Genomic DNA, 15,605 nt, shown 5'->3' on the forward strand with positions numbered 1-15,605 from the left:
CACTGGAACTGACTCTGCTTTGACCCTGGGACTGACCCAGTTGGACCCTGAGACTGACTCCGGTTTGACACTGGGACTGACTCCGGTTTGACACTGGGACTGACTCCGGTTTGACACTGGGACTGACTCCGGTTTGACACTGGGACTGACGCCGGTTTGACACTGGGACTGAGTCCGGTTTGACCCTGGGACAGACCTGGGTTTGACCCTGGGACAGACCTGGGTTTGACACTGGGACAGACCTGGATTTGACACTGGGACTGAGTCCAGTTTGGCACTGGGACTGACGCTGGTTTGACATGGGCCCGACGCTGGTTTGACATGGCCCCGACACTGGTTTGACACTGGGACTGACTTCATTTTGACACTGGGACTGACTTCATTTTGACACTGGAACTAACGCTGGTTTGACACTGGGACAGACTCTGGTTTGACACTGGGACTAACGCTGGTTTGACACTGGGACTGATGACGGTTTGACACTGGGACTGACGCCGGTTTGACACTGGGACTGACGCCGGTTTGTCACTGGGACTGACTCCATTTTGACACTGGGACTGACTCCGGTTTGCCACTGGATGGACTGCGGTTTGCCACTGGGACTGACTCCGTTTGGTCACTGGGACTGACTCCGTTTTGTCACTGGGACTGACTCCGTTTTGTCACTGGGACTGACTCCGTTTTGACACTGGGACTGACTCCGTTTTGACACTGGGACTGACTCCGGTTTGACACTGGGACTGACGCCGGTTTGACACTGGGACTGACGCCGGTTTGACACTGGGGCTGATGCTGGTTTGACCCTGAGACTGACTCCGTTTTGACACTGGGACTGACTCGGGTTTGACACTTGATGGACTGCTGTTTGACACTCGGAGTGACACTGGCTTGACACTGGGACTGACGCCGGTTTAAAACTGGGACTGACGCCGGTTTGACCCTGGGACTGACGCCGGTTTGACACTGGGACTGACGCCGGTTTGACACTGGGACTGACGCCGGTTTGACACTGGGACTGACGCCGGTTTGACACTGGGACTGACGCCGGTTTGACACTGGGACTGACGCCGGTTTGACACTGGGCCTGACGCCGGTTTGACACTGGGACTGACGCCGGTTTGACACTGGGACTGACGCCGGTTTGACACTGGGACTGACGCCGGTTTGACACTGGGACTGACGCCGGTTTGACACTGGGACTGACGCCGGTTTGACACTGGGACTGACGCCGGTTTGACACTGGGACTGACGCCGGTTTGACACTGGGACTGACGCCGGTTTGACACTGGGACTGACGCCGGTTTGACACTGGGACTGACGCCGGTTTGACACTGGGACTGACTCGGATTGACCCTGGGACTGACTCTGGTTTGACCCTGGGACTGACTGCGGTTTGACACTGGGACTGACTGCGGTTTGACACTGGGACTGACTGCGCTTTGACACTGGGACTGACTGCGCTTTGACACTGGGACTGACTGCGCTTTGACACTGGGACTGACTGCGCTTTGACACTGGGACTGACTCCATTTTGACACTGGGACTGACGCCGGTTTGACATTGGGACAGACTCCTGTTTTGACACTGGGACTGACGCTGGTTTGACACTGGGACTGACGCTGGTTTGACACTGGGACTGACTCCGGTTTGACACTGGGACTGACTCCGGTTTGACACTGGGACTGACTCCGGTTTGACACTGGGACTGACTCCGGTTTGACACTGGGACTGACTCCGGTTTGACACTGGGACTGACCCAGTTTGACACTGGGACTGACCCAGTTTGACACTGCTACTGACTCTGGTTTGACACTGGGACTGACTCCGGTTTGACGCCGGGACTGGCTACGGATTGAGACTGGAACAGACCTGGGTTTGACACTGGGACTGACTCCATTTTAACACTGAGACTGACTCCAGTTTAACAGTGGGACTGAATCCAGATTGACACTTGATGGACTGCTGTTTGACACTAGGACTGACGCCTGTTTGACACTGGGTCTGACACTGATTTGACACTGTGACTGACTCCATTTTGACACTGGGACTGACACCGGTTTGACACTGGGACTGAGTCCGGTTTGACCCTGGGACAGACCTGGGTTTGACACTGGGACAGACCTGGATTTGACACTGGGACTGAGTCCAGTTTGGCACTGGGACTGACGCTGGTTTGACATGGGCCCGACGCTGGTTTGACATGGCCCCGACACTGGTTTGACACTGGGACTGACTTCATTTTGACACTGGGACTGACTTCATTTTGACACTGGGACTAACGCTGGTTTGACACTGGGACAGACTCCGGTTTGACACTGGGACTGACTCGGATTGACCCTGGGACTGACTCTGGTTTGACCCTGGGACTGACTGCGGTTTGACACTGGGACTGACTGCGCTTTGACACTGGGACTGACTGCGCTTTGACACTGGGACTGACTGCGCTTTGACACTGGGACTGACTCCATTTTGACACTGGGACTGACGCCGGTTTGACATTGGGACAGACTCCTGTTTTGACACTGGGACTGACGCTGGTTTGACACTGGGACTGATGACGGTTTGACACTGGGACTGACGCCGGTTTGACACTGGGACTGACTCCATTTTGACACTGGGACTGACTCCGGTTTGCCACTGGATGGACTGTGGTTTGCCACTGGGACTGACTCCGTTTGGTCACTGGGACTGACTCCGTTTTGTCACTGGGACTGACTCCGTTTTGTCACTGGGACTGACTCCGTTTTGTCACTGGGACTGACTCCGTTTTGACACTGGGACTGACTCCGTTTTGACACTGGGACTGACTCCGGTTTGACACTGGGACTGACGCCGGTTTGACACTGGGACTGACGCCGGTTTGACACTGGGGCTGATGCTGGTTTGACCCTGAGACTGACTCCGTTTTGACACTGGGACTGACTCGGGTTTGACACTTGATGGACTGCTGTTTGACACTCGGAGTGACACTGGCTTGACACTGGGACTGACGCCGGTTTAAAACTGGGACTGACGCCGGTTTGACCCTGGGACTGACGCCGGTTTGACACTGGGACTGACGCCGGTTTGACACTGGGACTGACGCCGGTTTGACACTGGGACTGACGCCGGTTTGACACTGGGACTGACGCCGGTTTGACACTGGGACTGACGCCGGTTTGACACTGGGACTGACGCCGGTTTGACACTGGGACTGACGCCGGTTTGACACTGGGACTGACGCCGGTTTGACACTGGGACTGACGCCGGTTTGACACTGGGACTGACGCCGGTTTGACACTGGGACTGACGCCGGTTTGACACTGGGACTGACTCGGATTGACCCTGGGACTGACTCTGGTTTGACCCTGGGACTGACTGCGGTTTGACACTGGGACTGACTGCGGTTTGACACTGGGACTGACTGCGCTTTGACACTGGGACTGACTGCGCTTTGACACTGGGACTGACTGCGCTTTGACACTGGGACTGACTGCGCTTTGACACTGGGACTGACTCCATTTTGACACTGGGACTGACGCCGGTTTGACATTGGGACAGACTCCTGTTTTGACACTGGGACTGACGCTGGTTTGACACTGGGACTGACGCTGGTTTGACACTGGGACTGACGCTGGTTTGACACTGGGACTGACGCTGGTTTGACACTGGGACTGACTCCGGTTTGACACTGGGACTGACTCCGGTTTGACACTGGGACTGACTCCGGTTTGACACTGGGACTGACTCCGGTTTGACACTGGGACTGACTCCGGTTTGACACTGGGACTGACTCCGGTTTGACACTGGGACTGACTCCGGTTTGACACTGGGACTGACTCCGGTTTGACACTGGGACTGACCCAGTTTGACACTGGGACTGACCCAGTTTGACACTGCTACTGACTCTGGTTTGACACTGGGACTGACTCCATTTAACACTGAGACTGACTCCAGTTTAACAGTGGGACTGAATCCAGATTGACACTTGATGGACTGCTGTTTGACACTAGGACTGACGCCTGTTTGACACTGGGTCTGACACTGATTTGACACTGTGACTGACTCCATTTTGACACTGGGACTGACACCGGTTTGACACTGGGACTGAGTCCGGTTTGACCCTGGGACAGACCTGGGTTTGACACTGGGACAGACCTGGATTTGACACTGGGACTGAGTCCAGTTTGGCACTGGGACTGACGCTGGTTTGACATGGGCCCGACGCTGGTTTGACATGGCCCCGACACTGGTTTGACACTGGGACTGACTTCATTTTGACACTGGGACTGACTTCATTTTGACACTGGGACTAACGCTGGTTTGACACTGGGACAGACTCCGGTTTGACACTGGGACTAACGCTGGTTTGACACTGGGACTGATGACGGTTTGACACTGGGACTGATGCCGGTTTGACACTGGGACTGACGCCGGTTTGACACTGGGGCTGATGCTGGTTTGACCCTGAGACTGACTCCGGTTTGACCCTGGGACTGACGCCGGTTAGACACTGGGACTGACACCGGTTTGACACTGGGACTGATTCCGGTTTGACCCGGGGACAGACCTGGGTTTGACACTGGAACTGACTCTGCTTTGACCCTGGGACTGACCCAGTTGGACACTGGGACTGGCTCTGGTTTGACACTGGGACAGACCTGGGTCTGACCCTGAGACTGACTCCGGTTTGACACTGGGACTGACGCCGGTTTGACACTGGGACTGAGTCCGGTTTGACCCTGGGACAGACCTGGGTTTGACACTGGGACAGACCTGGATTTGACACTGGGACTGAGTCCAGTTTGGCACTGGGACTGACGCTGGTTTGCCACTGGACGGACTGCGGTTTGCCACTGGGACTGACTCCGTTTGGTCACTGGGACTGACTCCGTTTTGTCACTGGGACTGACTCCGTTTTGTCACTGGGACTGACTCCGTTTTGTCACTGGGACTGACTCCGTTTTGTCACTGGGACTGACTCCGTTTTGACACTGGGACTGACGCCGGTTTGACACTGGGGCTGATGCTGGTTTGACCCTGAGACTGACTCCGTTTTGACACTGGGACTGACTCGGGTTTGACACTTGATGGACTGCTGTTTGACACTCGGAGTGACACTGGCTTGACACTGGGACTGACGCCGGTTTAAAACTGGGACTGACTCTGGTTTGACCCTGGGACTGACGCCGGTTTGACACTGGGACTGACGCCGGTTTGACACTGGGACTGACGCCGGTTTGACACTGGGACTGACGCCGGTTTGACACTGGGACTGACGCCGGTTTGACACTGGGACTGACGCCGGTTTGACACTGGGACTGACGCCGGTTTGACACTGGGACTGACGCCGGTTTGACACTGGGACTGACGCCGGTTTGACACTGGGACTGACGCCGGTTTGACACTGGGACTGACGCCGGTTTGACACTGGGACTGACGCCGGTTTGACACTGGGACTGACGCCGGTTTGACACTGGGACTGACGCCGGTTTGACACTGGGACTGACGCCGGTTTGACACTGGGACTGACTCCGGTTTGACACTGGGACTGACGCCGGTTTGACACTGGGACTGACGCCGGTTTGACACTGGGACTGACTCGGATTGACCCTGGGACTGACTCTGGTTTGACCCTGGGACTGACGCTGATTTGACACTGGGACTGATGCCGGTTTGACACTGGGACTCACTTCGGTTTGACACTGGGACTGAATCCGGATTGACACTGGAACTGACTCCAGTTTGACGCTAGGACTGACACGGTTTTGGCACTGGGACTGACTCCGGTTTGACACTGGGACTGACACCGGTTTGACACAGGGACTGACTCCCATTTGATATTGGGACTGACTGCGCTTTGACACTAGGACTGACTCCATTTTGACACTGGGACTGACTGCGGTTTGACACTGGGACTGACTGCGGTTTGACACTGGGACTGACTGCGGTTTGACACTGGGACTGACTGCGCTTTGACACTGGGACTGACTGCGCTTTGACACTGGGACTGACTGCGCTTTGACACTGGGACTGACTGCGCTTTGACACTGGGACTGACTCCATTTTGACACTGGGACTGACGCCGGTTTGACATTGGGACAGACTCCTGTTTTGACACTGGGACTGACGCTGGTTTGACACTGGGACTGACGCTGGTTTGACACTGGGACTGACGCTGGTTTGACACTGGGACTGATGCTGGTTTGACACTGGGACTGACTCCGGTTTGACACTGGGACTGACTCCGGTTTGACACCGGGACTGACTCCGGTTTGACACCGGGACTGACTCCGGTTTGACACCGGGACTGACTCCGGTTTGACACCGGGACTGACTCCGGTTTGACACTGGGACTGACTCCGGTTTGACACTGGGACTGACTCCGGTTTGACACTGGGACTGACTCCGGTTTGACACTGGGACTGACTCCGGTTTGACACTGGGACTGACTCCGGTTTGACACTGGGACTGACTCCGGTTTGACACTGGGACTGACTCCGGTTTGACACTGGGACTGACTCCGGTTTGACACTGGGACTGACCCAGTTTGACACTGCTACTGACTCCGGTTTGACACTGGGACTGACCCAGTTTGACACTGCTACCGACTCTGGTTTGACACTGGGACTGACTCCGGTTTGACACTGGGACTGACTCCGGTTTGACGCCGGGACTGGCTACGGATTGAGACTGGAACAGACCTGGGTTTGACACTGGGACTGACCCCATTTTAACACTGAGACTGACTCCAGTTTAACAGTGGGACTGAATCCAGATTGACACTTGATGGACTGCTGTTTGACACTAGGACTGACGCCTGTTTGACACTGGGTCTGACACTGATTTGACACTGTGACTGACTCCATTTTGACACTGGGACTGACACCGGTTTGACACTGGGGCTGACTCCGGTTGGACACTGGGACTGATGCTGGTTTGACACTGGGACTGACTCCGGTTTGACACTGGGACTGTCTCCGGTTTGACACTGGGACTGTCTCCGGTTTGACACTGGGACTGACTCCGGTTTGACACTGGGACTGACTCCGGTTTGACACTGAAGCTGACTCCGGTATGACACTGGGACTGACTCCGGTATGACACTGGGACTGACTCCGGTTTGACACTGGGAGAGACCTGGGTTTGAGACTGGGACTGTCTCCGGTTTGACACTTGACGGACTGCTGTTTGACACTAGGACTGACGCCGGTTTGACTCTGGAACTGACACCCGTTTGACACTGTGACTAATGCCGCTTTGAGACTGAGACTGACCTGGGTTTGACACTGGGACTGAGTCCGATTTGACACTGGGACTGACTCGGATTGACCCTGGGACTGACGCTGATTTGACACTGGGACTGATGCCGGTTTGACACTGGGACTGACTTCGGTTTGAAACTGGGACTGAATCCGGATTGACACTGGAACTGACTCCAGTTTGACGCTAGGACTGACTCCAGTTTGACGCTAGGACTGACTCCTGTTTGACACTGGAACAGACCTGCGTTTGACACAGGGACTGACTCGGTTTTGGCACTGTGACTGACTCCGGTTTGACACTGGGACTGACACCGGTTTGACACAGGGACTGACTCCCATTTGACATTGGGACTGACTGCGCTTTGACACTGGGACTGACTCCATTTTGACACTGGGACGAACGCTGGTTTGACACTGGGACTGACTGCGTTTTGACACTGGGACTGACTTGGATTTGACACTGGGACTGACTGCGTTTTGACACTGGGACTGACTTGGATTTGACACTGGGACTGACTCGGATTGACCCTGGGACTGACTCTGGTTTGACCCTGGGACTGACGCTGATTTGACACTGGGACTGATGCCGGTTTGACACTGGGACTGACTTCGGTTTGAAACTGGGACTGAATCCGGATTGACACTGGAACTGACTCCAGTTTGACGCTAGGACTGACTCCAGTTTGACGCTAGGACTGACTCCTGTTTGACACTGGAACAGACCTGCGTTTGACACAGGGACTGACTCGGTTTTGGCACTGTGACTGACTCCGGTTTGACACTGGGACTGACACCGGTTTGACACAGGGACTGACTCCCATTTGACATTGGGACTGACTGCGCTTTGACACTGGGACTGACTCCATTTTGACACTGGGACGAACGCTGGTTTGACACTGGGACTGACTGCGTTTTGACACTGGGACTGACTTGGATTTGACACTGGGACTGACTGCGTTTTGACACTGGGACTGACTTGGATTTGACACTGGGACTGACTCGGATTGACCCTGGGACTGACTCTGGTTTGACCCTGGGACTGACGCTGATTTGACACTGGGACTGATGCCGGTTTGACACTGGGACTGACTTTGGTTTGACACTGGGACTGAATCCGGATTGACACTGGAACTGACTCCAGTTTGACGCTAGGACTGACTCCTGTTTCCACTGGAACAGATCTGGGTTTGACACTGGGACTGACTCCGGTTTGACACTGGGACTGACCCAGTTTGACACTGGGACTGACTCTGGTTTGACACTGGGACTGACTCCGGTTTGACACTGGGACTGACTCCAGTTTGACACTGGGACTGACTCCGGTTTGATGCCGGGACTGGCTATGGATTGAGACTGGAACAGACCTGGGTTTGACACTGGGACTGACCCCATTTTAACACTGAGACTGACTCCAGTTTAACAGTGGGACTGAATCCAGATTGACACTTGATGGACTGCTGTTTGACACTCGGACTGACGCTTGTTTGACACTGGGTCTGACACTGATTTGACACAGTGACTGACTCCATTTTGACACTGGGACTGACTCCGGTTTGACACTGAGACTGACTCCGGTATGACACTGGGAGAGACCTGGGTTTGACACTGGGAGAGACCTGGGTTTGACACTGGGACTGACTCCGGTTTGACACTTGACGGACTGCTGTTTGACACTGGGACTGACGCCGGTTTGACTCTGGAACTGACACCGGTTTGACACTGTGACTAATGCCGCTTTGAGACTGAGACAGACCTGGGTTTGACACTGGGAGAGACCTGGGTTTGACACTGGGACTGACTCCGGTATGACACTGGGAGAGACCTGGGTTTGACACTGGGAGAGACCTGGGTTTGACACTGGGACTGACTCCGGTTTGACACTTGACGGACTGCTGTTTGACACTGGGACTGACGCCGGTTTGACTCTGGAACTGACACCGGTTTGACACTGTGACTAATGCCGCTTTGAGACTGAGACAGACCTGGGTTTGACACTGGGACTGAGTCCGATTTGACACTGGGACTGACTCGGATTGACCCTGGGACTGACGCTGATTTGACACTGGGACTGATGCCGGTTTGACACTGGGACTGACTTCGGTTTGAAACTGGGACTGAATCCATATTGACACTGGAACTGACTCCAGTTTGACGCTAGGACTGACTCCTGTTTGACACTGGAACAGACCTGCGTTTGACACTGGGACTGACTCGGTTTTGGCACTGTGACTGACTCCGGTTTGACACTGGGACTGACACCGGTTTGACACAGGGACTGACTCCCACTTGACATTGGGACTGACCGCTTTGACACTGGGACTGACTCCATTTTGACACTGGGACGGACGCCGGTTTGACAGTGGGACTGACTGCGTTTTGATACTGGGACTGACTCGGATTTGACCCTGGGACTGACTCGGATTGACCCTGGGACTGACTCTGGTTTGCCCTGGGACTGACGCTGATTTGACACTGGGACTGATGCCGGTTTGACACTGGGACTGACTTTGGTTTGACACTGGGACAGAATCCGGATTGACACTGGAACTGACTCCAGTTTGACGCTAGGACTGACTCCTGTTTCCACTGGAACAGACCTGGGTTTGACACTGGGACTGACTCGGTTTTGGCACTGGGACTGACTCCGGTTTGACACTGGGACTGACTCCCATTTGACATTGGGACTGACTGCGCTTTGACACTGGGACTGACTACATTTTGACACTGGGACGGACGCCGGTTTGACACTGGGACTGACTGCGCTTTGACACTGGGACTGACTGCGCTTTGACACTGGGACTGACTGCGCTTTGACACTGGGACTGACTGCGCTTTGACACTGGGAGTGACTGCGCTTTGACACTGGGACTGACTCCAATTTGACACTGGGACTGACTGCGCTTTGACACTGGGACTGACTCCAATTTGACACTGGGACTGACTGCGGTTTGACTTTGGGACTGACTCCTGTTTTTACACTGGGACTGACGCTGGTTTGACACTGGGACTGACTCCAATTTGACACTGGGACTGACTGCGCTTTGACACTGGGACTGACTCCAATTTGACACTGGGACTGACTGCGGTTTGACATTGGGACTGACTCCTGTTTTGACATTGGGACTGACTCCTGTTTTGACATTGGGACTGACTCCTGTTTTGACACTGGGACTGACGCCGGTTTGACCCTGAGACTGACTCCGGTTTGACCCTGGGACTGACGCCGGTTAGACACTGGGACTGACACCGGTTTGACACTGGGACTGATTCCGGTTTGACCCTGGGACAGACCTGGGTTTGACACTGGGACTGACTCTGCTTTGACCCTGGGACTGACCCAGTTGGACACTGGGACTGGCTCTGGTTTGACACTGGGACAGACCTGGGTTTGACCCTGAGACTGACTCCGGTTTGACCCTGAGACTGACTCCGGTTTGACACTGGGACTGACTCCGGTTTGACACTGGGACTGACGCCGGTTTGACACTGGGACTGAGTCCGGTTTGACACTGGGACTGAGTCCGGTTTGACCCTGGGACAGACCTGGGTTTGACACTGGGACAGACTTGGGTTTGACACAGGGACTGACTCTGCTTTGACACTGGGACAGACCTGGGTTTGACCCTGAGACTGACTCCGGTTTGACACTGGGACTGATGCCGGTTTGACCCTGGGACAGACCTGGGTTTGACCCTGGGACTGACCCAGTTTGACACCTGGTTTGGCTCTTGTTTGACTCTTGGACAGACCTGGGTTTGGTACTGGGACTGTCTCTGGTTTGACACTGGGACTGACTCTGGTTTGACACTGGGACTGACTCTGGTTTGACACTGGGACTGACTCTGGTTTGACACTGGGACTGACTCTGGTTTGACACTGGGACTGACTCCATTTTGACACTGGGACTGACTCCGTTTTGAGAGTGGGACTGACTGCGGTTTGACATTTGATGGACAGCTGTTTGACACTGGGACTGACTCCGGTTTGACAAGAGGACTTTTTTTTTATTCATTCATGGGAAGTGGGCGTCACTGGCTAGGCCAGCATTTATTGCCCATCTCTAATTGCCCTTGAGAAGGTGGTGGTGAGCTTCCTTCTTGAACTGCTGCAGTCCATGTGAGGCTTGGTACACCCACAGTGCTGTTAGGAAGGGAGTTCCAGGATTTCGACCCAGCGACAGTGAAGGAATGGCGATATAGTTCCAAGTCAGAATGGTGTGTGACTTGGAGGGGAACCTGCAGGTGGTGATGTTCCCATGCATCTGCTGCTCTTGTCCTTCGAGGTGGTAGTGGTCGCGGGTTTGGAAGGTGCTGTCTGAGGAACCTTGGTGCGTTGCTGCAGTGCATCTTGTAGATGGTACACACTGCTACCACTGTGCGTCGGTGGTGGAGGAAGTGAATGTTTGTGCATGGTGTGCCAATCAAGCGGGCTGCTTTGTTCTGGATGGTGTCGAGCTTCTTGAGTGTAGTTGGAGCTGCACCCATCCAGGCAAGTGGAGAGTATTCCATCACACTCCTGACTTGTGCCTTGTAGATTGTGGACAGGCTTTGGGGGGTCAGGAGGTGAGTTACTCGCCTCAGGATTCCTAGCCTCTGACCTGCTCTTGTAGCCACGGTATTTATATGGCTCCTCCAGTTCAGTTTCTGGTCAATGGTAGCCCCTAGGATGTTGATAGTGGGGGATTCAGCGATCGCAATGCCATTGAATGTCAAGGGGAGATGGTTAGATTCTCTCTTGTTGGAGATGGTCATTGCCTGGCACTTGTGTGGCGTGAATGTTACTTGCCACTTATCAGCCCAAGCCTGTATATTGTCCAGGTCTTGCTGCATTTCTACACGGGCTGCTTCAGTATCTGAGGAGTCGCGAATGGTGCTGAACATTGTGCAATCATCAGCGAACATCCCCACTTCTGACCTTATGATTGAAGGAAGGTCATTGATGAAGCAGCTGAAGATGGTTGGACCTAGGACACTACCCTGAGGAACTCCTGCAGTAATGTCCTGTAGCTGAGATGATTGACCTCCAACAACCACAGCCATCTTCCTTTGTGCTAGGTATGACTCCAACCAGTAGAGGGTTTTCCCCCTGATTCCCATTGACTCCAGTTTTGCAAGGGGTCGTTGATGCCATACTCGGTCAAATGCTGCCTTGATGTCAAAGGCAGACACTCTCATCTCTCCTCTTGAGTTCAACTCTTTTGTCCATGTTTGAACCAAGGCTGTAATGAGGTCAGGAGCTGAGTGGCCCTGGTGGAACCCAAACTGAGCATCACTGAGCAGGTTATTGCTAAGCAAGTGCCGCTTGATGGCACTGTTGATGACACCTTCCATCACTTTACTGATGATTGAGAGTAGACTGATGGGGCGGTAATTGGCCGGGTTGGTCTTGTCTTGCTTTTTGTATACAGGATATACCTGGGCAATTTTCCACATTGCCGGGTAGATGCCTGTGTTGGAGCTATACTGGAACAGCTTGGTTAGGGGTGCGGCAAGTTCTGGAGCACAGGTCTTCAGTACTATTGCCGGAATATTGTCAGGGCCGATAGCTTTTGCAGTATCCAGTGCCTTCAGTCGTTTCTTGATATCACGCGGAGTGAATCGAATTGGCTGAAGTCTGGCATCTGTAATTCTGGGGACTTCAGGAGGGGGCTGAGATGGATCATCAACTAGACACTTCTGGCTGAAGATTGTTACAAATGCTTCAGACTTATCTTTCGCACTGATGTGCTGGGCTCCCCCATCATTGAGGATGGGGATATTTGTGGAGCCACCGCCTCCAGTTAGTTGTTTACTTGTCCACCACCATTCATGGCTGGATGTGGCAGGACTGCAGAGCTTAGATGTGATCCGTTGGTTATGGGATCACTTAGCTCTTGTCTATTGCATGCGGCTTATGCTGTTTGGCACACAGATAGTCCTGTGTTGTAGCTTCATCGGGTTGATACCTCATTTTGAGGTATGCCTGGTGCTGCTCCTGTCATGCCCTCCTGCACTCTTCATTGAACCGGGGTTGGTCTCCTGACTTGATGGTAATGGTAGAGTGGGGGATATGCCGGGCCATGAGGTTACAGATTGTGGATGAGTACAATTCTGCTGCTGCTGATGGCCCACAGCACCTCATGGATACCCAGTTTTGCATTGCTAGATCTGTTCGAAATATATCCCATTTAGCACGGTGATATCCTCAATGTGAAGGTGGGACTTCGTCTCCATAAGGATTGTGTGGTGGTCACTCCTACCAATACAGTCATGGACAGAAGCATCTGCGGCAGGCAGATTGGTGAGAACAAGGTGAAGTATATTTTTCCCTAGTGTTGGTTCCCCCACCACCTGCCGCAGACCCAGTCTAGCAGCTATGTCCTTTCGTACTCGGCCAGCTCGGTCAGTAGTGGTGCTCCGAGCCACTCTTTGTGATGTAAGTCCCCCACCCAGAATACATTTTGTGCCCTTGCCACCCTCAGTGCTTCCTCCAAGTGGTGTTCAACATGGAGGAGTACTGATTCATCAGCTGAGGGAGGGCGATAGGTGGTAATCAGTAGGAGGTTACCTTACCCATGTTTGACCTGATGCCATGAGACTTCATGGGGTCTGGAGTCGATGTTGAGGACTCCCAGGACAACTCCCTCCCTACTGTAGACCACTGTCCCGCCACCTCTGCTGAGTCTGTCCTGCCGGTGGGATGGGACATACCCAGGGATAGTGACTGCAGTGTCTGGGACATTGTCTGGAAGGTATGATTCCGTGAGTATGACTATGTCAGGCTGTTGCTTGACTAGTCTGTGGGACAGCTCTCCCAACTTTGGAACAAGCCCCCAGATGTTAGTAAGGAGGACTTTGCAGGGTCGACAGGGCTGGGTTTGCCATTGTCGTTTCCGGTGCCTAGGTCGATGCCGGGTGGTCCGTCCGGTTTCATTCCTTTTTATAGACTTTGTAGCAGTTAGGTACAACTGAGTGGCTTGCTAGGCCATTTCAGAGGGCATGTAGGAGTTAACCGCATTGCTGTGGGTCTGGAGTCACATGTAGGCCAGACCAGGTAAGGTTTTACAACAACCGACAATGGTTTCATGGCCCTCATTAGACTAGCTTTTAATTCCAGATTTATGAATTAAATTCAAATTCCACCTTCTGCTGTGGTGGGATTCGAACTCATGTCTCCAGATCAATACCATGTGTCTCTGGGTTACTAGTCCAGTGATAATACCACTACACCACCGCCTACCCTGACCTGTGTTGGACACTGGGACTGACTCTGGTTTGACCCTGGGACTGACCTGGGTTTGACCCTGGGACTGACCTGGGTTTGACCCTGGGACTGAACTGGGTTTGACACTGGGACTGACTCCAGTTTGACACTGGGACTGACCCGGTTTGACCCTGGGATGACGCCAGTTTGACAATGGAACAGACTTGGATTTGAGACTGGGACTGACGCCAGATTGACACGAGGACTGACTCCGGTTTGACACTTGGTCTGACACCGATTTGACACTGGGACTGATGCCAGTTTGACACTGGGACTGACTCAGCTTTGACATTTGGCCTGACCTGGTTTTGACACTGGGGCTGACCCGGATTTGACACTGGGACTGACTCCAGTTTGACACTGGGACTGACTCCAGTTTGACACTGGCTCTGACTTGACCCTGGGACTGACGCCAGGTTTGACACTGGGACTGACGACGCTGGTTTGACACTTGGACTGACCTGGCTTTGACACTGGGACTGACTCCGGTTTGACGATGGGACTGACTCCGGGTTGATTTCAATGAATGTTGGTCGGCTTTCATTATTTTAGAAATATTAGATTGAGTATACACTCCCAACAATCTCTTCCTGTGCTCGCCACTGATCTTGTGTTATTTATTCAGGAAATATCTGAAAGTTCAATGAAACATTTATCTGCAGTGTTATGTGGTGATTCCTTTGGTTGATATTTTACTGTACCCGTCTCTTCCCTACCAGAGAGATTACCATCCAATGGAGCTCCGAGAGCAGGACATCAACTGAAGGCACGGCAGAACTAAGTTTCCCTTGTTCAACATTTCTCATTGCTGTCGGACAGAATGCTGTAGGTGAGTGAAGTAGGAGGTAGGATAGGTTCTCCTGGGTAAGAATTGTTGAATAGCCAGTTCCAATCTGTCCTTCGGTGTTGTGTCTCTCTCTGTTTAAGCACTGCATTATTGCCAGCGCTCCTCTGCACCTTTCATTCTTTCTAAAGCCAAACATATCACATTACATTCTTTTCCTTCTCCCAGTATCCTTGCTATATTGAAACCAAATCTCATTATAGAATCTTTTCTTGCTCCCTTCGATCTGTTCCTTGCTCCCCTCGGTCTGTGTCTTGCTCCCCCGGTCTGTTCCT

At 53.3% G+C, this 15,605-nt stretch overlaps 1 protein-coding gene across 2 annotated transcripts in view; it reads left to right on the plus strand.

The window, feature by feature from the left end:
* The window catches only part of psmg1 (proteasome (prosome, macropain) assembly chaperone 1), a 67,640-nt gene that overhangs the window by 23,359 nt on the left and 28,676 nt on the right, over positions 1-15,605 (plus strand). For both annotated transcript variants that reach the window (XM_068041168.1, XM_068041169.1), the window contains exon 2: positions 15,206-15,315. In XM_068041168.1, the coding sequence (XP_067897269.1) occupies positions 15,206-15,315 (110 nt within the window). The remainder of the gene's footprint in view (positions 1-15,205; positions 15,316-15,605) is intronic.

The sequence above is a fragment of the Heterodontus francisci genome, chromosome 10, assembly GCF_036365525.1.
Source record: "Heterodontus francisci isolate sHetFra1 chromosome 10, sHetFra1.hap1, whole genome shotgun sequence".
Classification (NCBI taxonomy): domain Eukaryota; kingdom Metazoa; phylum Chordata; class Chondrichthyes; order Heterodontiformes; family Heterodontidae; genus Heterodontus; species Heterodontus francisci.